Below are 24,907 nucleotides of genomic sequence, written 5' to 3'. Positions count from 1 at the left end.
GTCTCCGGCATGTTGAAAGTAACGGTCCGAGATGATGCTCCCGTAGACTGTCTCCTGGGGAATGACCTTGAAAGCTCTCCCTGGGCAGCCGTAGAACGAAGAGAACACCTGGGGATGTTGGGCGTCCCGGACTGGGCGTGCGTCACCACCCGGTCCATGGCCGCCCGTGCCAATCCCCGACAAGAGGAACCCGAATGGCCGGCGCCTCCTCCCCCGGTCGCCCCAGTCGAAGACACCGACCGTGCCGTCCCCCCAGAACCAGCTCAACCTCCGGACCTCGCTGGCCTCGACCAGTGGCATCAAGAGGGGGGACCCACACAGGAACAGTTTCGCCAAGAGCAAAAGACCTGTCCCTCCCTCGAGGGACTCCGCCAACAAGCCCTCGCCCAGAGCGCAGGGGATACCTCCGGAACACATTGGATCTACTGGGACAATGATCTGCTATACAGTGAACAAAGGATCGCGGAGTTGGGGGCCAGCCGAGTGCTAGTGGTGCCCCTCCGTTTTAGAGACTTCTTGCTAAACCTGGCCCACGATGTCCCCCTGGCTGGACACCTGGGTCAAGATAAAACCTACAGCCGCCTAGTAACCCACTTCTTCTGGCCCAAAATGAGGAATGATGTACTCCAGCATTGCCGATCTTGCCCCACGTGCCAAGCCAGTGGAAAGAGCGGCCGCAAACTAAAGGCCCCCCTGCAACCATTTCCCGTGGTCACCACCCCGTTCGAGAGGGTCGGGATAGACATTGTGGGGCCCCTGGACCCCCGTACAAAACAAGGACATCGGTTCATCCTGGTACTAGTGGACCACGCCACCCGCTACCCCGAGGCTGTTCCCCTGCGAACTGTGACAGCCCCGGTGGTCGGCCGGGCCCTGATGGGGATCTTCTCCCATGTGGGCTTCCCCAGAGAAGTCGTCAGCGACAGGGGCACAAACTTTATTTCCAAATATATGAAGTCCCTCTGGCAACAGTGTGGGGTCACCTACCGATTCACGACCCCCTATCACCCTCAAGGAAACGGACTCGTTGAGCGGTTCAACCGCACGCTCAAAGGGATGATTGGGGGGTTGGAAGAGCCCCTCCGTCGCCAGTGGGATGTGCTGCTGCCGTGCCTCCTCTTCGCATATCGAGAGGTCCCCCAGAAGTCCCTCGGCTTCAGCCCGTTTGAGTTATTGTATGGACACCCCGTACGGGGGCCTCTCAGTCTAGTCAAGGAAGGCTGGGAAATGCCCCCTCTAAAGAACCCCCCAGATGTCTTCAAATACCTCCTAACCCTCCGCAACCAGACCCGACGGTTCAGAGAGCTGGCAAAAGCAAACTTGGAGGCCAGTCAAGAGGACATGAAAAAGTGGTATGACCAAAATGCCTCCTCCATCGAATTTGAACCCGGACAACAGGTATGGGTGATGTCCCCCACCGAGCCCTGCGCCCTGCAAGACAAGTGGAAGGGGCCCTTCAAAGTAGTCGAGCGTAAGGGTCCTGTCACCTATCTCATCGACATGGAATCTTCACGGAACCCCCTCCGAGTCCTCCACGCTAATAGGCTGAAACCCCACTTTGTGCGTTCAGAACTCAGCCTCCTGATGGCCACAGACAATGGAGCCGAAGAAGACTCCGAACCCCTTCCTGACCTCCTACGGACTCGGGAGAAAGATGGCTCCGTGGATGGGGTCCGGCTCTCGGGAGCCCTCACCCTGGACCAACGCCAGGAATGTCGAGACCTTCTGTTGCAGTTCGCCGACCTGTTTTCCCTCACCCCAGGTGTCACTTCCTGGTGTGTGCACGACGTGGACACGGGGGACAGCCCCCCTATCCGCCACCGGGCCTACCGCGTACCAGATCGGGTACGGGCTTGCATCCAGGAAGAAGTAACCAAAATGCTCACCCTCGGGGTCATTGAGCCCTCAGACAGCCCCTGGGCCAGCCCAGTAGTACTGGTCCCCAAAGCAGCCGCTCCCGGCACCACACCGGAACTCCGGTTCTGCGTCGACTACCGGGGCTTGAATGCGGTCACCAGAACAGACGCACATCCCATCCCCCGGGCGGATGAACTAATCGACCGCATGGGAGCTGCCCGCTACCTCAGCATTTTCGACTTGACGGCGGGCTACTGGCAGATCGGCCTCACACCCCGGGCCCAAGAGCGATCTGCATTTTCCACTCCTGATGGCCATTATCATTTCAAGGTCATGCCCTTCGGCATGAAGAATGCCCCCGCAACATTTCAGCGGCTAGTCAACCAGGTCTTGGCCGGGCTCGAAGGATTCAGCGCCGCCTACCTAGACGACATCGCTGTGTACAGCCACCACTGGTCCGACCACCTCCACCACCTCCGAGCGGTGCTACAGGCCCTTCAGCAAGCTGGCCTCACGATCAAGGCCAGCAAATGCCAAATTGGTCAGGGGTCCGTAACCTACCTCGGACACCAGGTGGGAAGCGGCCTGGTGGCCCCTCTGCAGCTCAAGATTGCCGCCATCCAGTCCTGGCAGCCCCCCATCACCCAGACCGAGGTCCGCGCCTTTTTGGGACTCACGGGCTATTACAGACGGTTCGTGAAAGACTATGGTACCATAGTGGGGCCCCTCACAGAGCTCACGTCCAAAAATCAACCCAAGAAGGTCAACTGGACCCCAGATTGTCAAACAGACTTCGAACAACTGAAGGCCGCCATGTGCTCCGCCCCTGTGCTCCAGGCCCCCGACGACAGCCGGGAATTCGTCGTCCAGACGGATGCCTCCGACCACGGCATTGGGGCGGTCCTGTCTCAATTGAACACCGAAGGCCTTGATCAGCCAGTGGCCTTCATCAGCAGGCGACTCCTACCTCGAGAACAACGCTGGAGCACCATCGAGAGGGAGGCCTTCGCCGTGGTATGGGCCCTCAAAAAGCTCCGGCCCTACCTCTTTGGCACACACTTCCGGGTGCAGACCGACCATCGACCCCTGCAGTGGCTGATGCAGATGCGGGGGGAAAACCCAAAACTACTACGTTGGTCCATCTCCCTACAAGGGATGGACTTCACTGTTGAACACCGGCCTGGGCCAGATCACGCCAACGCAGATGGCCTGTCCCGGTTTTTCCGCCTCGACGAGGAGAGTCCCCAAGAGGATGGGTGACTCTCCCCGCCTTCAGCTGGGGGGGACGCATGTTGGACAGGCCACGTGAAGGGCCGCTCCCCCTCTGCCCGACCAGGCCCGAGCCCGGTCCCTCAAGTGTCACACACCACCACTTCACGTTTTCCGTCCCCTCCGGGACCCTTGCCTCTGAACATATCGACCTCGTGGGCCCGATCCATTACTGGCCCGCGCGCCCGACCTGGGCGCCATCTTGGACACTCCGCCACGAGGCCGCGTGGCCCCCGATCGACCCCAACCCTGGGCCTGGCCAGGCCTCAGACATCCCGGCACCACCATCCACCCAGGAGGTGAGCGGACTACTTGGCAGGTCAATGGGAGAAAGAGGTGTCGATGGTTCTCCCTCGCCAGGTGCCGCTCGCCACAACCTCCCCGGGCGCTGGCTCCACCCCCTGCTGTGTGTCTGGACCCCTTCATCCCGGACCCCCCAACCTCCAAGTGCGAGGGTCCGGACATCAAAGGGCACCAGCCCTATAACTGGGGCAGCTCCAGAGCAGGAAGGCAGTTGTATCCTGGAGTCGAGAGACACAGTGAAGAACTCATCCTTGACGGACTACTGGCGCTGCCGTAGCCCTGCCTTGCGAACCATCGTCCTGCCTGCTGGCGCTGCCGTAACCTTCGTAACCTTCATCGTCGTCGGGACCTGCTGGCGTGGCCGCGGACCGTTTGTAACCACCATCTTCATCGGGACCTGCTGGCTCCGCCGCGGACCGTCGCTTCCTTCATCCATCTCGGGACCTGCTGGCTCCGCCGCGGCCCGATCATCTAGAACGCCGAGCTCGAGGATTGAGAGCTATTTTCATCTATTGGTAACAAGACTGTCCCGCTACCCTTTTCCCAATCCAGAGACCAGAATCGAGGGGACCCCTGAGTCCAGACCTCCTTGTATAATTTTACCGTACCTAAAGAATTGCTGATAAAGTATCGTTGAACCTTATCCTGGTGTGGTGTCCGTCTGTGGGGGGGAAGTTACTTGTCTGTACGATCGCTGGAGACGGCTCTCCCCGAGACCTCTCCCCTTGTCCTCGGCCGACCCTCCCGGTCCGTCTAACACAGAACAACAGATATAATGATGCACAAATTAAGACAGTTTAATCACTAACCCATGCACTCAGTGAGACACATTTAATCACTCTCTCATACAATCAGTCATGCACCTACTAAATCCTTCATCCAGACATTTATACATCCACTCATTCTTCAATATGTAAGACATATTTTAACTTTACAGAAACATACAGTCACTGGATGTTGTCATCAGTGATGTCATCAGTGATGTCACTGACCATGTCATGAATGATGTAATATGTGACATCATCAGCAGTGGATTGCGGGTGCGCGATATATAGTTAGTGCAACTAACTATATATGCGAATTTCAATGGTTTTGTGTGAGTAAATAAGGTTTTGTAAATGCTAATCCCTAACTATATATGGTCTATAACCTATGGTTTTTTAATTGAATATATATATATATCTGTGTGTGTGTGTGTGTGTGTGTGTGTGTGTATATATATACATACATAAGGTTTAGGGTTGGGAAGTAGCTTTAGGTTTAGAATTGAGTAGGGGTTTAGGGATTGGTAGGGGTATAGGATAGTAAAGGTATTTTAGGGTTTAGGGATATACAGTGGTAAGAGTTTATTCAGGGTTTTAGGGCTGGGTAAGGGTACTAGATGGTAAGTGTTTTTTTAGGGTTTAGGGTTGGGTAAGGGTATTGGGTGATAAGGGTAATTAAAAAAAAAGTGGGTGTATATCCATATCCTACTGACAGTCACCAGGAAGTAGTTATAATTAGTACTTGATTTCTATCACTCCGGTTGACGAATCTTCACAAAATGTTTCCCTTAAATTCCACACTCGTGTCTGGAAAGTTTGAGAATGGCCCGTCCAGTGGGGCCCGAGAAAAAGGGGAGGTGGGTCCCAAACATGTGTTTCCCATGTTAAGTCCAAATAGAATTTTTTAAATGACTACAGCCCAAACTGACCATGTCATGAGTGATGCAATATGTGAGGTCATAAGAGGCACACTGCTGTGCTTAAATTATATTTAGTTCATGTAATTATAACTGCTGAATTTCTCAGGTTTTGTTGTCTTTCGCTGAATATATATATATATATATATATATATATATATATATATATATATATATATATATATATGAATTTGAATTTGAATTTGAATTTAAAATATTTGTATAGCGCAGCGTACACCAAACGGTTTCTTGGCGCTTAGGAGGCATAGAAGGCAGGAGCAGAGAGACAAGAAGAGTAAAAATGTACTGTGGGAAAGCTTGACTAAACAAAAAGGTTTTCAGGCCCTTGCGGAAGAGGGAGTAGTGTTTGTTCGATCGTAGATGGTCGGGGAGGGAGTTCCAAAAAGTGGGCGCCAAAAATGAGAAATTGGACCCTCCCCACTTTTTCCTCTTATAGCGGGGTACCTGTAGAAGGGATTGGGAAGATGATCGGAGCTCTCTGGTAGGGACATATTCCTTTATTAAGGAGGAGATAAAGGCAGGGGCTGATCCCTGGCGTGCCTGGAAAACCATGCAACCGGTTTTAAAGAGTGAACGTTGCCGAACAGACAGTGTAGCGCCTTCAGTAGTGGAGTTGAATGATGGGAGCGGGGAAGGCCGTACAATAACCGAGCCGCCTGATTTTGCACAAGCTGAAGTTTTCGTAAGCTGCAGGCCGGAATGCCGTTGTACAGGGCATTGGCATAGTCCAGCCGGGAGATCACAAGGGCAGACATAATCAACTTTAGTGCCAAAGGGGAAAAGAAGCGGGAGACAGTGTGAATAGTGCGGAGAATGAGAATGCAAGAAGAGATGACAGAGCTGATTTGTGAGTGAAGGGTGAGGTGATTATTCATTTTAATACCTAGGGTCTTGACTGTAGGAGAGGGAGTGGGAGGGGAGCCTAAGGAAGAGGGCCAAAAGGAAGAGTTCCAGGGACTGGAAGAGCCACCAGTGAGGACCAGCTCGGTTTTATCCGGGTTCAACTTCAGATGGTTGTGGCTCATCCAGTCCCTGATGAAAATCACAATGGTTTGAACATTAGAGATAGAGTGAGAAGAAGAGGAAAGATTGAAGACGAGCTGGAGGTCATCTGCATAATTGTATACAGTGACCTCCAGCTGCTGGAGTGCGAAAATAAGAGGGTAGATATAGAGGTTGAACAAAAGAGGAGAGAGAGAGGAACCCTGGGGAACACCACAAGTGATCTTGAGTGGAGTTGCCGTGAACTCTCCCAGCCGGACCGCCTGGGTGCGATCCCGTAGGAAGGACGAAAGCCAGACCAGGGCTGAGCCCCCGATTCCCGCCGCTCTGATACGTGAAAGCAAGATGGAGTGGTCCACCGTATCAAAAGCGGCGGATAGATCGAGGAGCACCAGGGCCTGATGTTTGTTTTGGTCCAAGCCCTCCCTGAGGTTGTCCAGGACCGACACCACAACGGACTCGGTAGAGTGCCTAGGCCGAAAGCCCGCTTGACAGGACGCCAAACCCCCGGTTGCTTCCACGTGGGCGCTAAGTGCCGAGGTAACATGGCGCTCAAGCACCTTGCCCAGGTAGGGCAGCAAGGAGATGGGCCGGTAGTTGATTGGGGTGGATGGATCGGCGCTAGGTTTCTTTAAAATAGGCACAATAGTGGCTGATTTGAGAGCTGGGATCACAACCCCTTGTGCAAGGGAACTGTTGAGGAAGGTGATCGAGGGCTGAGTGCAGATGGAATAGATCCGTTGGAGAATGCGGGCCGGACAGATATCGGCCGGGGAACCTGACTTTACTTTAAGGAGTGTTTCCAGAAATACTTCTTCCGTGAGAGGGGGGATCGAGAGTAAACAAGGTTGGAGGGTGGGAGGGAGGGGGTCAACATAAGTAGAGGAGGGGGGAGGGATGTTGGCCCTAATAATAGAGATTTTGTCCAGAAAATAATGATTCAATGAGTCACACAGGGACTGGGTAGGAGGAGGATTAGAAATGATCCTCTCTGAAAAGGCTAAATCATGAACAATGGTGAAGATTTCTCTTGGTTGGTTGTCTGCCTCTAGAATTTTAGATGAGATATATATATATATGTGTGTGTATATATATATATGTATATATATATTCAGTTACTATATATATATATATATATATATATATATATATATATATATATATATATATATATACATATATACAACAACACACTGTATAAACAGAGGAGGGGAGTCGCTATGGGGGCCTGTTTCTCCCCCAGCTACGCGTGTTTACACGTGGGCTGGTGGGAGGAACAGGTCCTTAGGCGTCAATACAGGGCTGTATGTGACCAACATATGGCGTTGTATCTTCGGTACATCGACAATGTTTTTATCATCTGGCGCGGTGACATAGCATCCGCACAGCAATTCGTCGATAATATCAACAATAACGACCTGAACCTAACTTTTACTTCCCACATACACACCACTCAAATAGAGTTCTTGGATGTTAAGCTCAAGGTTGTTAACAACAGTTTACAAAGCACGTTACATAGAAAAATCACGGCTGGCAATATTACATTGCACGCTAACAGCTCACATCCTAGGCACCTCATCGCCAGTATACCTTACGGTGAGGTCCTTAGACTCAAACGTATTTGCAGTGATGAGGATGACTTTCAGAAGTGTGTTGATGACATGCGTACTAGGCTAAGGCTGAGAGGCTACAGTAATAAACTCATTAATGCAGCTATTAACAAAGCTGACAAACGCCCAAGAACTAGTTTATTCAAAGAGGGGCCCATACAATCTACATCTGAAGATACTAATTCAGATAACCCCAGATTAATTTTGACTTACTCACGTCAAGAAAGGAAAATTAGAGCCATTGTACAAAAACACTGGCCTATTGTCCTCACAGACAATGTCCTGGGAGAACGGCTGACCACTCCCCCTGCTGTAACTTTCAGAAAAGGCAGATCCATGGGCAACGATTTGGATAAAAATTCTCCTGAGACAATAAATCCGACACTGTGGTTACAACCTGCAAAGGGTTTCAAAAAATGCACTGTTTGTCGGGCTTGTAAATTCGGCTGTAATAAGTCGACCTGTCAGACCCCATTTGATACTTCCCCTAGCTCCATCAAGGGGAGTTTCAATAGTAAAACGGACCTTGCTGTCTATATCCTGACATGTACCTGTGGTTTAAATTATGTGGGAAGCACAAAGCTACAGGTACATGTCAGGATATTACAACACTTGAGAGCTATCCTCCATAATGATGCTGCCTACCCCGTGGCAAGGCATTTTGCGAAATGCCACAACAAAGACATCAATTGCCTCTCCTATTTTGTCATTGCCGCCGTTCCAAAATGTAAAAGGGGCGGCAATAGAGAAAAGATACTAAGGCAGCTGGAGACCAAGTTCATCTTAGAACTAGATAGCAAATGGCCAAGGGGTCTGAATAACTCGGAGGACATGTACACATACTTGTAAATAGTATTTTTAAATGTATGTACTGCTGTATATTACAGAAATATTGCATTTGTACTTTACCTTTTGCCCATGGATCCACATAGTAGTTCTGCCACTTTTACTCTTATGACTCTCTTCTTTGTTTTTAACTCAGTTTATATTGACTATGATAACAAGACATATCTTTCATGGCATTTTCCATACGTCCTATGGACATTGGTAATATTGGTTTTGATATCCGACTGGACGAAAAATATTCTTGTGTATATATATCATTGACCTGCTATGAACTTTAATATTGTTGATTATGTTGATATAATCTGCAGTGTACACTTTATATTTATCATCATTGCACCTTTGCACAGTATTTAGCACTTTTTGATAACTTTGCACTATTCACAATCAAGTAGGACTCAAGTGAACTCTAAGTGATTGTCTGAATGAAGGGGCCTTTAAATGTATAATATACATAATTTAATCAATGTAAATCTTGGCAAATGTGTTCACGGTTGAATTATAGCATTCATTTTAAAAGGACATCAGTGTAAATATATAAAATGAGGATTAATCCTGTCAGATATTGTTCAACTCAATTAATGTGTACAATTTTGCCTTTGGTTTAAATCAAATATTTGATCCTTCAAAAGATTTTATTAATGCATTTAAGCAGTTATCACTGTTTGCACGACTCCGAGAGATCATCAGTTACTTGGTAGTCTTTCTTTCATGTTCATTCATCACGTGACTTGTAGTCCACGCAAACAAGGGGGTGTGCACATCGAGGTAAAAAAATGTATAAAAAGTACAAGTGATGTAATTTTTGCTGAATGTGATCAAGGGCTCCTGAAGCCCGAAACGCGTTGTTGCAGGCTGCGTGGGAAACGCAAATAAACGTATACCTTGCCTGAATCGCTGTGGTGGTCTGAGTTCCTTCTTCTCCGGGAGCCGGAAGTGGTGGGAATTGTATATGTAGGTATATATATATATATATATATATATTCAGTTGAAACATATATATATATATATATATATATATATATATATATATATATATATAAATATATATATATATATATATATATACATATATATATATATATATATATATATATATATATATATATATATATATATATATATATATATATATATATATATATATATATATATATATATATATATATATATATATATATATATAACCTACTGGCGGTCGCCAGTAGGTTGTTATAGTTAGGATTATTTTCAATAGAAAATCTCAACATTCTATTGTGAATAACTTTGGCGACGGTTGAGGAATCTGCCTGAACATGTCCTCAAATTTGCCTCGCGGCGCTCCGGTCCTTCCCTGAAAGTTTGGGGGGGAATTGTCAAGCGGGGGCCGAGAAAAAAGGGGGGTCCCAAAACGTGTTTTCCCCATGGTAATTTCCATAGGGCAGTCAACCTCACTTTTAGCCCGAACGGCTGAATGGATTTCCACCAAACTTGGTAAAATTGTAGGGACTGGTAGCCCGATGTGCCTTTGCTATGGCTCAAGATATGTGCTCCAGTGGATTTTGAGTAATTTAGGTTAAAAAAAATATATATATATATATAAGCGCTCCCCAGTACGCGCACCGGGGCGCTAACCAGCGCGCTAAGCGAGTTCGCGCGCAGAAAGCTGATTGGTTCTTGGGTGTCTGTCAACATTCCAAACAGTCCGGAGGGGCCGCCATCTTGTGTCTCGGTAGGATCGAGACACAAGAGGTGGCAAAAACAAAGGGGGAAATGACCATAAGGGGGCAGAGTAGACTCCCCTTGACCCCCTAGGTTTGATGTGAGGGCTATAAAAGGGCCCAGCGGGTCCCCCCCCCAATTTTTTTTTTTTTTTTATTTGCGCGGGTTGAGCACCCGGTACGCGCACCGTGGATCGTACCGGCAAGCGTTCCATGGGGAAAAAAGAATGATAGAGTTTTTAAAAAATGTAGCCTTTTTTTATAAATTGGAGGTAGTTCTAAAAAAAACTGTTTTTTTTCTTCTTTTCGTTGTTTTATATTTTTTTAATGTTTTTGGAACATTTTGTACTTTTTTTGGCTTTTATGAACTATTTTATATTTTTTTGTTGTTTTTATGGGGAGAAACAAAAAACAGGGAATTGAAAACGGCTCAACTGGAGCAAAAAAAATCAGGAAAAAATTAAGGATTTTAGGGGCATTTGTGGTTGTCACCAGCACGGTTGATGAGCGTTATGCTTTGCTCACCGTAGGTGATGGTCTTGCCTCAAAAAATACAAGAGATTTTGTATTGCCCAAACTTTTGTTGAATGTTTGGGACCATCGCCCTTGTTTCTGGTCCCGATGGAGTGGGTTGCTTTCATTTGGAGGTGCTGGGTGAAGATTGGGGAGGGTTGCTGGCCAGTTCTCTCACCTCTGCAGCAGCATAGTTGTTGGGATGCTTGCGCTGCATGCGCCGGATCATGGTGTTATTACCAAATTAATATTTTTTATTAGGGTTCCCCCTTGAAAGTTCAATGTCACAGATTTGGCAAGTCACCTTTGGCGCATTCACTTTCTTCTTTCCCTCTGGGATGGAAAAAACTCCCATACAATGAGCTGCTTTGGCCTGTATGGGGTATTGTCTTCTGGCAGCCACCTCCTCCCCTCCTCCTCTTCCTCCTCCTTCTCCTCTTCTTCTTGACCACCAATGTGATGTTGTGGTGGTCCTCTTGGTGGTGGTGGTGCAGATGCTCCAGCTGCTGCTGCTACTGTAGCCATTGTAAAGTACAAAATATAACACAAAGATCTCCAAACAGGTCTTCCTCAGTCAAAGGACAAAGTCAGAATAAGGAAAAAAGGTGGGGGCTTTCATCATTTGAAAAAAAAAACTGTCCTGAACCAATGAAAAGTGTTATTTTCAGGTCACATGACCCGGGCTTTCATCATTTGGAAACCAAAACTGTCCTGAACCAATGAAAAGTGTTATTTTCAGGTCACATGACCCGACGCGCTTACGCGACGCGCGCCACGGGGCGCGTCACATAAGTGCGTCACATTCTTACGTTGCGCGCTCGTATTCGCTCGAGTGCTCCAGGTGCGCTTACGCCGTGCGCATCACGCGGACGCGGCTACGCGATACGTCACAATGATGTTTTCGTTCGCGGCAATAGGCCTAACAGGAAGCTCACCGGTGCGGGACCCGGGGCGCTCCGGAAAACTGCGCTTTCCGGTGCGCACACCGGGGCGCGCACCGGGAGCGCACCAGGGTAAAAAAAATATTTAAAAAATAGTATTATATAAATATACAATATAGGATTCTTTATAAAAAATATTACATTTCATAGGTTTAAGGCCCTATATATAGTTAGGAATTAGCATTTAAAAAACCTAGGAAATTCACTGAAAAAACCATAGGTTTCACACCAGTTATAGTTAGGAATTAGTATTTAAAAAACCTATTACATTTACTGAAAAAAACATAGGTTTCACACCAGTGATAGTTAGCTGGAAATTTTACTGACATAAAACCATAGAAATTCCAACGTTATAGTTAGTTGGACTCACTATAACAAGCGCGCCTGCAATGCACTGCTGATGACGTCACATATTACATCACTCATGATATCGTCAGTGACATCACTCATGACATCACTTATGACACCATCCTTGTGACAGAGTGACAGACCTCCTTTTAGTGTAATATAACCCTTGAAACACATATTCAAAAATAGAAACTAACATTTTCAAAAAAATGGAGATACCCATACCAGTTACAACAACTAATTCAGTAATTCCACCATCTATATACACATCCACTCATTCATCAACAGTTCTATATAGTCACTCATACATATACTCACTCATCATATGTAGTGATAGATCTATACATCCTGTTATACACCGACAGTCATCCAAAAGTTACTCACACACATACTCACACATGCAAATAAATTATTGAACATCCTTTTATTTGTATATAAAACTATACACACACTACCTCCTTACTTCTAAGGAAACTTACACATACTTACTCTCTTAAACAATCACTTATAGAAACACATACTTATTTAAACAGGAACTCTTAAAATCTCTTACTCTCACATATGCTCACTTATATACATCAAAACTCACATACACTAGATTAAAATATATGTCGTTATTAAAAAAGACAATAGTGAGACAGTCATTCACTCACTAACACACACATATACACTCTCATCCACCCATACAGTCCTGCACATATGCTGTCTTCAAAACACATACAAACAGTGAGTCAGTCACCAACCCATGCAGCTACTTATACAGAAAGTGAAACACTGATACATATATTTCAATATTTAAATGTTACTCGCTAATATATGTACTCAATAAAATACACTTAATAAGGCAGTTAGCCAATCATTTTTTTAAAAAAAAACATCCATTTACACACTTATTTAACCATTTATTTTTCCATCAACCTTTTCAAATACAAATATAAAACATATTAATTTTTCAGAAAGACACACATTCACTGGCTGGTGTCATCAGTGATGTCATGAGTGATGTCACTGACGATGTCATGAGTGATGTAATATGTGACGTCATCAGCAGTGCATTGCAGGCGCGCTTGTTATAGTGAGTCCAACTAACTATAACGTTGGAATTTCTATGGTTTTATGTCAGTAAAATTTCCAGCTAACTATAACTGGTGTGAAACCTATGGTTTTTTCAGTGAATATATATATATATATATATATATATATTCAGTGAAAAAAAAAAATATATATATATATATGTGAATAATTTTTTTTATATATATATATATATATTTTTTTTTTCAGTGGAAAAAAAAGTAAAGGTTACATAGACATTCTAGTTAGGCTCACATTTCACTCATACAGAACCAGAGAAATTCAGCAGTTATAATTACATGAACTAAATATAACTTACGTCCCCGCATTATATATACATATTTTTTTTTTACCTTAAATAGACTATTGGTTTCATGATGAAGGCATGCATTGTAAAAGTATATGCATGGTGAAAAAATGTGGAGTAAAAAATGTGTGGTGAAGGCATATGTTGTGGTTCAATGCATTTTCAGGTTATACAACTGATCCACCAATTCATAGGGTACCCATACCTCCAAAAACATACCAATGCACTCCTATCACCCCTAGGCCTTACATTTCATAAGAAATTAGCCATATCTAATGCGTTCTCAGAGCCGCCATATACCTCCCCAAACTTCAGTTCTTCCAAAGATTTTCAGCCCCAGGGCAGGTTTTCATCTACTGGTATTCTTTGTAAGGTAAGTGTCAAATTGAGAGTCTCTCCTAACATGGTATTTATGCTGTGAGTCTTTGGGGGACTTCTCTTGAATGGAGGAGATTGGGCTAGTGACTACACCGTGGCCCTTATAGCCAAGTGAAGTACAACAACAAAACTGCTCACAATGCGATTTCAAAAGAATTACCAAAATTGCTCTGCAGCTTTTCATATAGCCGTGCTCCACAAGAAAGCTGTCAATGACTCTCGTATTCTCATTCTCTAGATTTGCCAACGTGTACTTCCTTTTCCTCGCCATCCTGAACTGGATGCCCCCGGTGCAAGTATTCCATAAGGAAATCACTATGATCCCCCTGGCCATAGTGCTTGGGGTTGTTGCTGTCAAGGATGGTTTGGAAGATCTCAAGAGGTACCTGGTAGACAGGAAGATCAATCGTTTGAAAACAACAGTGTACCACAGGTAAGTTAACATTGCCCGTCCTAGGGCTAGCATTTTTCAGCGGTATGATTTATGTAAGAAATATGCCTTTGTGTTGATAAAGGGATGATGTAGCTGTTAAAATAATCACATATTACTTTCAAGCAGAGCAAGATTAAGATGTGCACAGTTTATTTAATGATGTCATGAAATTATTCCTTCTTACTTTCTTACATAAAACATTTCATGAATAGGATGAATGGATGATATTCATAAAGTTTAAGCGTGGAAATCAATGCCTTGCAAAGCTAGTCAGCGGTACAGAATATTTTTTTATGTATTGTATAAAGTGCACGTGAGTGCATTAGAGCATCATACGTTAAGAAAAATAGTCACCAAATACAATTTTTTCAGGGTGCTGATCATCCTTGTATTAAGACAATTCTATACATCAAAGTGAAAGTAGTGAGAGAAAAAATGCTGGAAAGGAAATACTTAAAATGTGAAGTACTTTATTTGTAGCATTTTAAAATCAAACAGATCTTAGAACACTGGAATGTTGAGGGCTCAATTTACGACAGCAGAGTAGCTCCGGGCTCATAATGGCTGGTATAAGCCCAGACCATGAACATTCCAATATTTGTCTTCATATCTCTTCCTTTTTAATTTAGAATATTCTATGCTCAGTGGGTGGAATGTTCTAATACACTTATAGCCCTTCTGCATCAGGCCTGTGGTTAAAGGCCCTCTCACTCGTTATAGGCCCTTGCCTGCGGCTCAAGCCTATAAGATGGGTTCAGGGCCTTTAATAACAGGTATATCCCTCAGCAGGGGGCTTCAAGGCTATATTGCGTGTCTTAATGGGTGTTGGACCTGGACCTTTCTGCAGCGTTATCTCCAAACCTTTTGCCTTCTACCTCCTATTCTTCTGATGCTCTTTTGTTGGCTTTAGGACTCTGGGCAATTCACCATTGCTAATCAGTACTAAAGTGAATGTGCTCTCTCCTTTAAACATAATATGATTGGTTTACATATTTAACCACATGGCTGCTGGGCGTTTTCCCCCCCAGTGCTGGAAAATGCCATTTTAGTGGCACTATGACGAGCTCAGCTCGTCATCAGCACACGACACCCGTGGGTGATGACGAGCTGAGCTCGTCATCAGCATCAAAAGGGTTAATTTACATGCAAGTCCCTTGTACAATGATATCCCATATACCTATGGCCAGTAAATTAACTGCTTTTAGTGGGCCTAAAGCGCTGCTTGCGCCACCCACAGAAGTAGCCTCTCAAATCTGTCTCTGGCCTGCCACTGAGGGCCTGCATGTGCAGTTTACTACCACATTGATTTGGCATTTTAAACAACTTGCCAAGCCTTAAACTCCCCTTTTACTACATATAGATCACCCCTAAGATTGTCCCTATATAGCCCCATGGGCAGGGTGCTTTATAAGTAAAAGACAAGACATGTCCCTTTTTTGTGTGGCATGGGCTGGTAGTGACAAACAGCCTAATTTGTTTCTCACTACAGTGAGGCCTACTGAGTAGCGTGCCACTCGCCGAAAAAGCACTTCGACACCTCATCAGGGGTAGTAAGCACTATATAAATGCAATTGCAATTACATTACAAGAAAGGCTGGGTGTGACAAAAGGGGCATTGCATAGTCTTCCTCGGCTGGTCGGCCCCACACCCAAACCTTGTGGTAGAGGAACAGCTAGGCGAGGCTGCAATCTAAGAAGGTGGGCCCCATCCCTGAGGCCTGTTGGTATTTATGCAGACTTTTTAGCAGTGGCACACCCCCATGTTCACTAGACCACCAGGAGGTACTGGGGAACATTCTGGGGAGAGACCACAAGTGAAGAGAGTGAGTGCTGTTTGCACCCTGGGGATTGTCTTTCTATGGCTTGGTTGCATGCATGTGACTACCCCTAGCAATCAAGCTGCAAGGAGGTTGCGCACATTATTGCCCGTGTAGGAGTCTTCTTTGTCCAGCAGCTACCCCGCGTGATAGCAAGCGCCAGCACCTGATCCCAACCTTCTTTACCAAACCTACCTTAAGGGACTAGATAGGTGTTTTCGCCACACTGAGAGGTCCTCAACGGAGGCCTCTGGAAGGTGGTTGAGATTTAGGGATATTACTATATCGTCCCAATCCCAAATTTAGCCCTATAAAGTGTCAGTTTCAAGGGAGAGTGTGGTTTACTGTATGAAGATGAAAAGAAGTGCAGGAGCACTGTGACCTCCATTGTCAGAAGCTTATATTGTGATTCATATGTTTTACCATAACCTACTTGACCTTACTTAGGCTAATGTGGTATTCTTGCATTTTATAAACTGCTGCATTTTTATGCCCTGATGCCTTCACATATGTAGTCTTGCCTTACCTTGCCAGGATTTGAATAGTATGCACCGAAGTTATGATTCATGTGTCTATATGTTATAACCTATTATAGTTCATGCCCTGATGTTTTATGCATATTTTTTAGAGTGTTGCCCTGTTAGGATAATGAGTAGGATGTCAGGTGTTGCATCATTTGCACAGCCTTTGAGTCATGATCCATGATTTATGTACAATATATTTCATATAATCCTGTGTGGAGTCTCTTTTCTGGTGTAATTATTGTGTTACTAGTGGGAGTGTGTTGCCCAAACATTTTGCACATTGCCTCTGGGGATAGCCTGACTGCTCTGCACCAAGCTACTGGGGGTGAGCACAGGTTATCTTTGGTGTTTTAACTTACTTGCCCTGACTAGAGTGGTGGGTTCTGTCTGGCTTAAGTGCATACGTGAGTCAACCAGAAACTCAATTTCAAACAATGGAACGCTCACTTTCATTCAGCCAGACCCAAATGCAAATTTACAGCAGTCAAAAACCATGTTCTGGGCAACTAAGCCACAAAGCCGCTTAGGGGAACAAGACTGCTCTTATCAGATCTGTGTACATCAGTTCTGTATGTTTTGTGCATGTGGTGGCATGAAATTACCTAAATGAGATTATTGGGATAGGAATGTCTCATGCATGGTAAACAGGTGTGTACTACTGCCCTAAGTCACCTATCGGCATATGATATGTGGTATTTAAAAAACAAATTTGCCCAGCACATATGGTAATCCTGCATGCACACTGAGACCTAGTCCTGTCCATTGACTGTTAGGTCCAAGTCATGGTTTTGAGACCTTTAGGGGTACACCAAGCATGCTCTCTACATGACAAGGAACTGCTGTCTAGGTCCTGGGTTAATGGCATTAAGTATTGGTGTCAACTTACCATGTTTTTAATTTTAGCAATGAAGAGATCTTTTTTCTCTATTTCAGGAGGCGTGTGGCGCATTGTAGCCCCACTTGTGTAAAGTTTTGCTTGTATGAGTCAACCAGAGCACCTCATTACCTGTGCTTTCAAGTGTATGCTGTGTAACATGTGTATGGTAGCCTCCTATGCTTTAGGAAACAGCTAAAAACTCTTTTGTTTAGGGAAGCCTTTGGATCTATATAATCTATTGCTCCTTCTTTCTGCGTGAGATTTCCTGGCTGCTCCTTTGGTCATAAGCGCCTTGAGACCAGTAGGTGAGATGGCACTATATAAGCTAAAGTAACAATAACAACAATAACAATAAATGTAAGATTGCTGAGACCAGCAGGATCCATTTTGGATTGCCCAAAGATGGAGGTTGTAATACAGCCTCCCAGATAGTGAAAATCTATTGCCTGCATTCCTTAGCTAGAGGGTGTTAGCATAGACACAGAAGTGTGGGAGGAGGGGTACAGGGCTGCCTTTAGAAATTCTGTAAAGACCTTTTGATCAAAAGATTACTGATTAGTCCTTCATGAGCACTTCCATTTGGGTTAACATTAGGGCATGGGTTGAGACAGCAGACTCAATTGTTAGAGGGAGGGAGGCTTCTAGGTAGGACTTGCCACTTTAGTCTCTCACAGAGTGCTGTTTCAGGAAGGCTAATGACAGCCAGGTGCAGAGCTTTCACATGACGTTTTGCATATGTTGTGGGTCCTCCTTCATGGAGCCTACATTGGCTGCTTTGAGAGGTAACACTTTTTTCAAATGCATGTCTTTGATACAGTAATATAATGACAAGTAACAACCCCAGGCAAACCAAAATTCCAAAGTGCAATGAAAACCAGCAAATTAAAAATGACACTTTACTAAAAAACGATTTTTATAAAAGATCATCAGAATATTTAATAATTTTCTTAATACAAATTACACAAAAAATGCATATATTTTCTAAATAAAAACATATACATAATAATTAAAACAGACATGAACAGACATGAACATAAAATTAAAAAATGATGGTAAGGGTGAAGTAGTGACGGTTTCTTCAACGCGTTTCGACACCAAGTGTCTTCGTCAGGAAAGTACCATCATATAATTAATCTGAAAAATTGAGCTTACGGCACTGCACCGTCAGGTTCTGATTTGTCTTAGGGATATTTGTGGTAATAGGGCGAGCGTGTCAATCACTATGAAAACGCTAAAAATATTAGTACGGAGATTCCGCTGTTAACGGGGCTGGTCGGACATTCAATTGTGCAGCACTCTGGCTGTCATTTTGAAAGAAGGGCATGAATCTCTAATAGGCCAAATAGACCTTTGGAACATTTATATATTGCCGAAATAACAAGGAACTGCGCAGTGATGAATCGCGGTCAGCCTCACTGTTGGCAATTTCAAAGCGTATCTTCAAGGCGCAATGATGGTCTCCTGGTGATTCCTCTTCTCTGGTCAGTGCTTTTTCGATAAAGTAATATCCTGAAATATGAAAAGGAACCACCCCAAACCAGTATCTGGGCTTTGGCTATGGAATCAACATCCCCTGTCCGCGATGTGTGTATAAAAATGGGACCAATTAAGCTTCCTGCTTCTAGTTCCTAGTTCTTCAAGAACAGAGAGGGGTGTGCTACGCTGAGTACTAAACTGTTGCGATCCGGGAGGGTGTCTGTTAGACAACTAGTTTCACAGAGATAAGGGGACAGCACCAGAAGTGTGTGCATCTTGCTGGAAGAGCTGTGTGTGCTTTTGGTCTGGGGACCCGCCTGATCGTGCTATACTATGGGTAACAGAAACCAGGGAAGCTGCTCATCTGCACCTATAATGAACCCGCACCTGTGCTTTCCTCAAGTCTTCTGATTTCTGTGTAGATACTAACTGTAGAAGCAATAGTATGCAACCTTGCGATGATTAACATGTCTTGTGTTTATTATCTAATTTTGATGTGATGAAAGAACTTATATGTTTATTGTTTGAGTTCCCACTCTCTACCCCCAGACTACCTCACTGAAAAGCCTTTAACTGCACACACTTACTACTGTGAAATTCAAGTGTGGAAAGGGTGTATATGGCCCAATAAACGGAGCTGTAGTAGGATGGACCACAGGACTCCAGAGACAAATGATCCAAACCACTACAGTTGTGGCCCAGTAGCACTTGCTAGCCCTGTGTTTTCCCAAATGTAGACAAAAATATCACACTCTCAAAAGACCCTGTCATCTCTTCTGACTTTAAATATTCCTGAATCTCCAATTTTAGCCCACGTTATTCCAGAAACTCCAATATTATTCCAGGGCACAGTTTAATGTCATTGAAAGTCAGTTTTTTTAGGTCGAGCCTGGGCAGCGGATGCGCTACACTGCGAGGCATTCTTTATTAGAGTATGGGCTTCGCCCACTCTCTGCCCATATTTTTCATTGGCTTGTATCATTGTCCTTTGTAAATGCTGGCTTCTGATTCATTAATAGGCTTGTTAGTCCCTCCTTAGTATTGACTTATCTTAATTTGTAACATCCCATGAGGACTGGCCCTTTTACTTCTGTTGTTGCATGGTATGTCTTATTTAGTCTGTAAGTACTATTTTCTTTCATGAGCTTCTCCTACTGCAGGCACAAAATACTTTCCTTCAACATTCAGCATGCCATGAGCACTTTCACTTTCTGAGCAGCCCGGGACAATGGAGGCAACTTCTTTGAAATAAAACTTGTCTCGCATTGTTAAAAAGGGTTCCAAAGACAACCGGTAACCAAAAACCCTTTTATGTTGCCCGGCGGTATCACCTCTATGACCCACCAATATTAATCAATGAAGAAGCAGGCGCTGGAGACTGGAAGGCAGGAAACGAGGATTTTATTCTCTCCGGAGGAGAACACATCAATTCAGACAGCAAGTATCGTCACGAGGTGCTCTAACCACATCTCTGAGGCCTGGCCTCTTATACTAGGGTTTACGACCTTTATTGCACATAACACATTCTCGCAATACTTTAGTATTAGAAAGAACATCCTCGGAATCTCCCCTGCAGGCCCGTTCCCACACACATTTACAGTTGGATTCCCCACCCCGGTCACAACAGGTGATGGTTGTCGCACAGCAGGGCATTCCGCCGATTCACGGAATGCATGGGGTTGATCGGATCTCATGGGGTGGGGGCTTTGATCGGTTCGGGGGTCTTTTGATGGGGAGGGGAAGCTTCCTACTGTACGGGGTAATAAACAGTATCCGCAGAGCCAGGTGGCGGCCTGGGAACAGGGAAGACAAACGGGGACACAGGAAAAAGGGGGTTTGCATCAAAAGGGTTTGAGGCCATGAAAGGAATGAGGGGAGGTGTCGCGCTGGGAACAGGATGGGATTCCGTGGTGAAGCTGCGCTGAAGAGGGGTTTATGACCCAAGGCATGAGAGAGCGGGGGTTGTCAGCGTGCGGGGGGGGGGATGCTTGCAAGGTTAAGAGAGAGAGACGCGCTGGCTATCAGCGAGGGGCAGGGAGGCCATGGTGCTAAAAATGGCTGCCGCTTACGCGCACAAATGGGCTTGGAAAAGGGGCAAGATGGCGCCGATAATGTTCACCAAGTTTGTATTTATTTTCTACAGTCCTCCCTTTAACATTTCCAAGACATCTTGCTGGCCTATTTCCTATCTACATCTATATGCAGCGATCATAAGTAAGGGAGAGGGGATTTAGGCGAAAGAACTGTACATAAACATCACATTGTAAACATCATATTGAAAAATCTCATCATTTAGTAGGCGGGTTCATCGTTAAGTTGGTTGCAGAAGAAGTCATCGTAATGCAATATCAGACTAGAATTACGTAGCGAGGGCGTTGGGTACAGATCATAGAATAAGAACTGGTTAGTTATCATATAAGTAAGTCCTTTTTGTATACGGCGGGTGCATAGTCAGTCCAATGGTGATTGGGAGAGAAAGGAGATGCAGTAAAAATATATCAGAGTTCTCGTTGTCTGTCAGCACTGTTGAGCACCTGGATTACCTATTCAACAGAAGTGTCCATGTGGATTGAGTTGTTGGGGTCTGCGGGTAGGGGTGCATTCTGTTTGGTTTTCGTCAGACCTCGTAGGAGAAATGCGTTATGGTTTTGGGGCAGGTGCATCTTCTTCCGAAATGCAGAGCATAGATTTGCAATGGAAAATGCAATTGTTCCAGAATTGTGAGATCTGTTCGTTTCTTGAGTCTCTGTGGTGGGCATTTCCTGTTGCTTCCATCATCTTCAGGGTGATTGGTAGCGGGCAGAACCACAGACTTTGTTTATCTTTTCTTCGGGGGCGACCCTTGGTGGAGTTCTAGGTCACCGTTCTGGGATTTAACATAGTTCGTGGTCTACTTAGTCGGAGCTCCCTCCCTTCTGACGCAGGGAGTACTCTTCTCTGGGTAGCTCAGTAGGATTTGGAGGAACTTGGGAGTTCGGGTGGAAAGGTGCGGGTGTGAACAGTCCTTATGGTAGGTCGGAGGAGGAGGGGATGGAGCAAGGCCAAGTCGGGAACAGATCAGGGGGAGGCGGAGAGTTTGCGACAGGCGAGTCCGTAACCATGTTCAGAGAGCGGGGGCTTTTGGCACACGTTGATCATATAGCAGGGGCTTCAGGTCAGCCCTTTCCTTAGCTTTGTCTGAAACAATGCCCCGTCTGGCGTCTCCTTACTGCTGTGGTCTCGCCTCGGCCTCCGTTGCTGATGTTTCACAATCCGCAGTCAGGCCGCGTGCTCCCACATCCGGTCTCTTTCTCCTCCGACAGTGATACCCTTAAATGAGTGTTGAAAAGACAGTCTTTAGAGATATTGCAGAAGAAGGTAATTACATAAGTCTATTTCTCTCCCAACACCAAGCAACTGGGGTAAGCACTCGCTACATTGGAGATTTTTGCGGCTAACGTATAAACAATTGATGATGGATTTGCTGGATTCCTTACAATTTCCTTTTGTTGGCTAATTCTTTGACGCTTTGATGATTATTACGTTCATTTGTCATATGTCTATTATAGTAGATGTCAGTTCTTCTGGCAGAGACCCATTTCCCTAGTACAAGTCTTGAAAGGTTAGGCTGGTCTCCAGGGCCTTGTATTTTACAAAAAGTGCAACGTGCTATTCACCATAGTCTGATAGGCATCCTTCTGAGGGATGAACATAGGCTAAACAAGTCTTCATTACATCAAAACATCTTATTTTCAGCAAGGCTTACAGCAACAAGGTCTTTCGATTTTCGATCTAATTTTTAACTTTGCATACATCTTTCTAACTTTCTATATAAATCCTCGCAACCTGGTTACTACAAAAACTCGGGAGGGGTGGTTTGCAATAATTATTAAACTTATCCTCGGGGAAGGAGGGATCTTATGGACAACAATTAGGAACACAGTGAATTAGAGCAGGGGGCGTTTTTCAGGCTCTCGTTCGGGGCAGCTGACACAAAACTGGGGGCATTTTGGATAGATGGGGGTGTCTCGATCATTTCTTACGGCTTGGGGTACGGAGACAATTTGCAATGGGGATGGTCGCATTACCACTGACACATTTTATCATAGAAGCCACTGACAAATAGTTCCCTGAGAGTGGGTCAAATTTAGGGAACCTTAGTCGTCTTACCTGTCCCTTTCCTATCGGACAAATTTAAATTTCATCCATATTTTAGTAGAAAAGGAGAGGTAGTAACGTGGTACCGATACAATTTTATTTAGGACAAATTTGTGCAAATACTTGTGGTATTTGGGGCCAATCAGGAGGTGCACCAGGTTCGCCAATTAGGTGCCAGTTGCTAGGAAGAGGGAAAGTGTGGAGGGGTGGAAGAGTGAGTGAGAGAGAGAGAGAGAGAGAGAGAGTGAGAGAGAGAGTGAGAGAGAGGGAGAGAGAGAGAGAGAGAGAATAGGCAAAACAGTACACATGGGACATAGAGAATGACCGTGTATTGTTTGGGCTATTCAGTGCGTTACCCAACGTTAGACGTTTCGGGTCTGTGTTAGGATGTAAAAAAAGCATGCAGTTTTGGGACAGAAAAGCATTAGATCTAGTACAAAAAGGTCGTGCATCGGGTAGGACGTCCTTTTTTTGTGTCGTCTTGCAGCGGTAGTCCGTTTTCATGCATCGGGCGTGACGTGGTTCCAGATCCCTTATGATACTCTAATCGGGATTCTAATGTAACCTGCAGAGGGAAAAAGGGGGAAAAAAGGGGAGGTAGGGGGACAACATTCGAACACATCAAATGTATGGGCACGAAAGTCCTTTACTTACCACATACTCGTACTTATCTCTTCGGGATATAATCCCTTAGGGTTCTGGTTTCCTAAAGTCATGGGGGTAGGCAATGTGATAGGTGGTTCATGGGGAGGTTCGAGGATGGCATTAAGGATCGTGTGTAGTGAAAAACGCTAAAAAGAGGAATCAGAGGTGCCTAGCGTGAGGTACCCGGTTTTGTAGATGTATCCGGCCATCGGGATCCCTAAATCATTCCCAAAGCTGTGATGTTCTAAGGCATATCAGTTCTTCGTTCAACCCTGTACCTTAGTACCTTCGATCACCATATCTTTATAACATTTTATCAATCACACCGTTTTACTTTACCCACTCTCAGAAGTCGAGGTCCTTCTTCATACGTCAGTCCCTGAGCTTAGTCGCATGTCTTGGAGGCAGCGTATCATACCTTCGATTCGACCATCAACCCAGGGCCGAACAACCATTTCTCGGATAACCTTAAAAAAAGAGCAGAACAGTTGCGCACAGAAAAACCCTCCCACCGATACCCGTATTTACAAAAGTACGCGATGCCTATCCATAGCTTTTTAAGACCTTTATTTGTAGAATTATTCAGTACGTAAAATGTGAGAGCGCAATTCATATTTTGGCCTGACATGTCGTCGATGGAAGCACATACAGTAGGGGGTTATTTTGTAGCACAAGAACATGTAAAAAAGGTCTAATTAATTATTTGCAAGTAACCAAAAAACATTTCATTGCGTGACGAAGGAATCAGGGGCATTTCAGTTCATAAATGGAAACACAGTCAAGCTCATCGTGATCACATTTCCTAGAGGTAAACCGCGGGTGTACATCATAAGCGATGTTATGTATCAGTTACAACAAATATCAAAAATAAATTGTTCATTGAGATCAACGTTTTACGGAACCCTTCTTAAATGTTCGCCAAGTGAACCCTCCTCCCTTTAACATCGAGTGCGCAATGGTTCGTATATATATATATATCTTAGTACATCAAGTTTTATTAGCTAAGGAACACCACGAGGCATCCGTTAGTTTCCATTGATACCGGCGCCATTTTGGGCGAGGCCGGTTTAGTCCGGAAGTAGCATCAGGGGCAAAATATCCCCGACAATTGGCGGTTGGACCAGAGTCCCTTTCGGCAGTTCAAAAGAAAATTG

The 24,907-nt window shown here is 45.0% G+C and overlaps 1 protein-coding gene across 2 annotated transcripts in view; it reads left to right on the top strand.

Moving 5' to 3' along the window:
* The window catches only part of ATP10B (ATPase phospholipid transporting 10B (putative)), a 546,723-nt gene that overhangs the window by 330,941 nt on the left and 190,875 nt on the right, over positions 1-24,907 (top strand). For both annotated transcript variants that reach the window (XM_086931395.1, XM_086931397.1), the window contains exon 4: positions 14,083-14,277. In XM_086931395.1, coding sequence (XP_086787521.1) covers positions 14,083-14,277 — 195 coding nt within the window. The remainder of the gene's footprint in view (positions 1-14,082; positions 14,278-24,907) is intronic.

The sequence above is a fragment of the Lissotriton vulgaris genome, chromosome 7 (genome assembly GCF_964263255.1).
Source record: "Lissotriton vulgaris chromosome 7, aLisVul1.2, whole genome shotgun sequence".
NCBI lineage: Eukaryota > Metazoa > Chordata > Amphibia > Caudata > Salamandridae > Lissotriton > Lissotriton vulgaris.
This window is presented reverse-complemented; position numbering and strand designations above follow the sequence as displayed.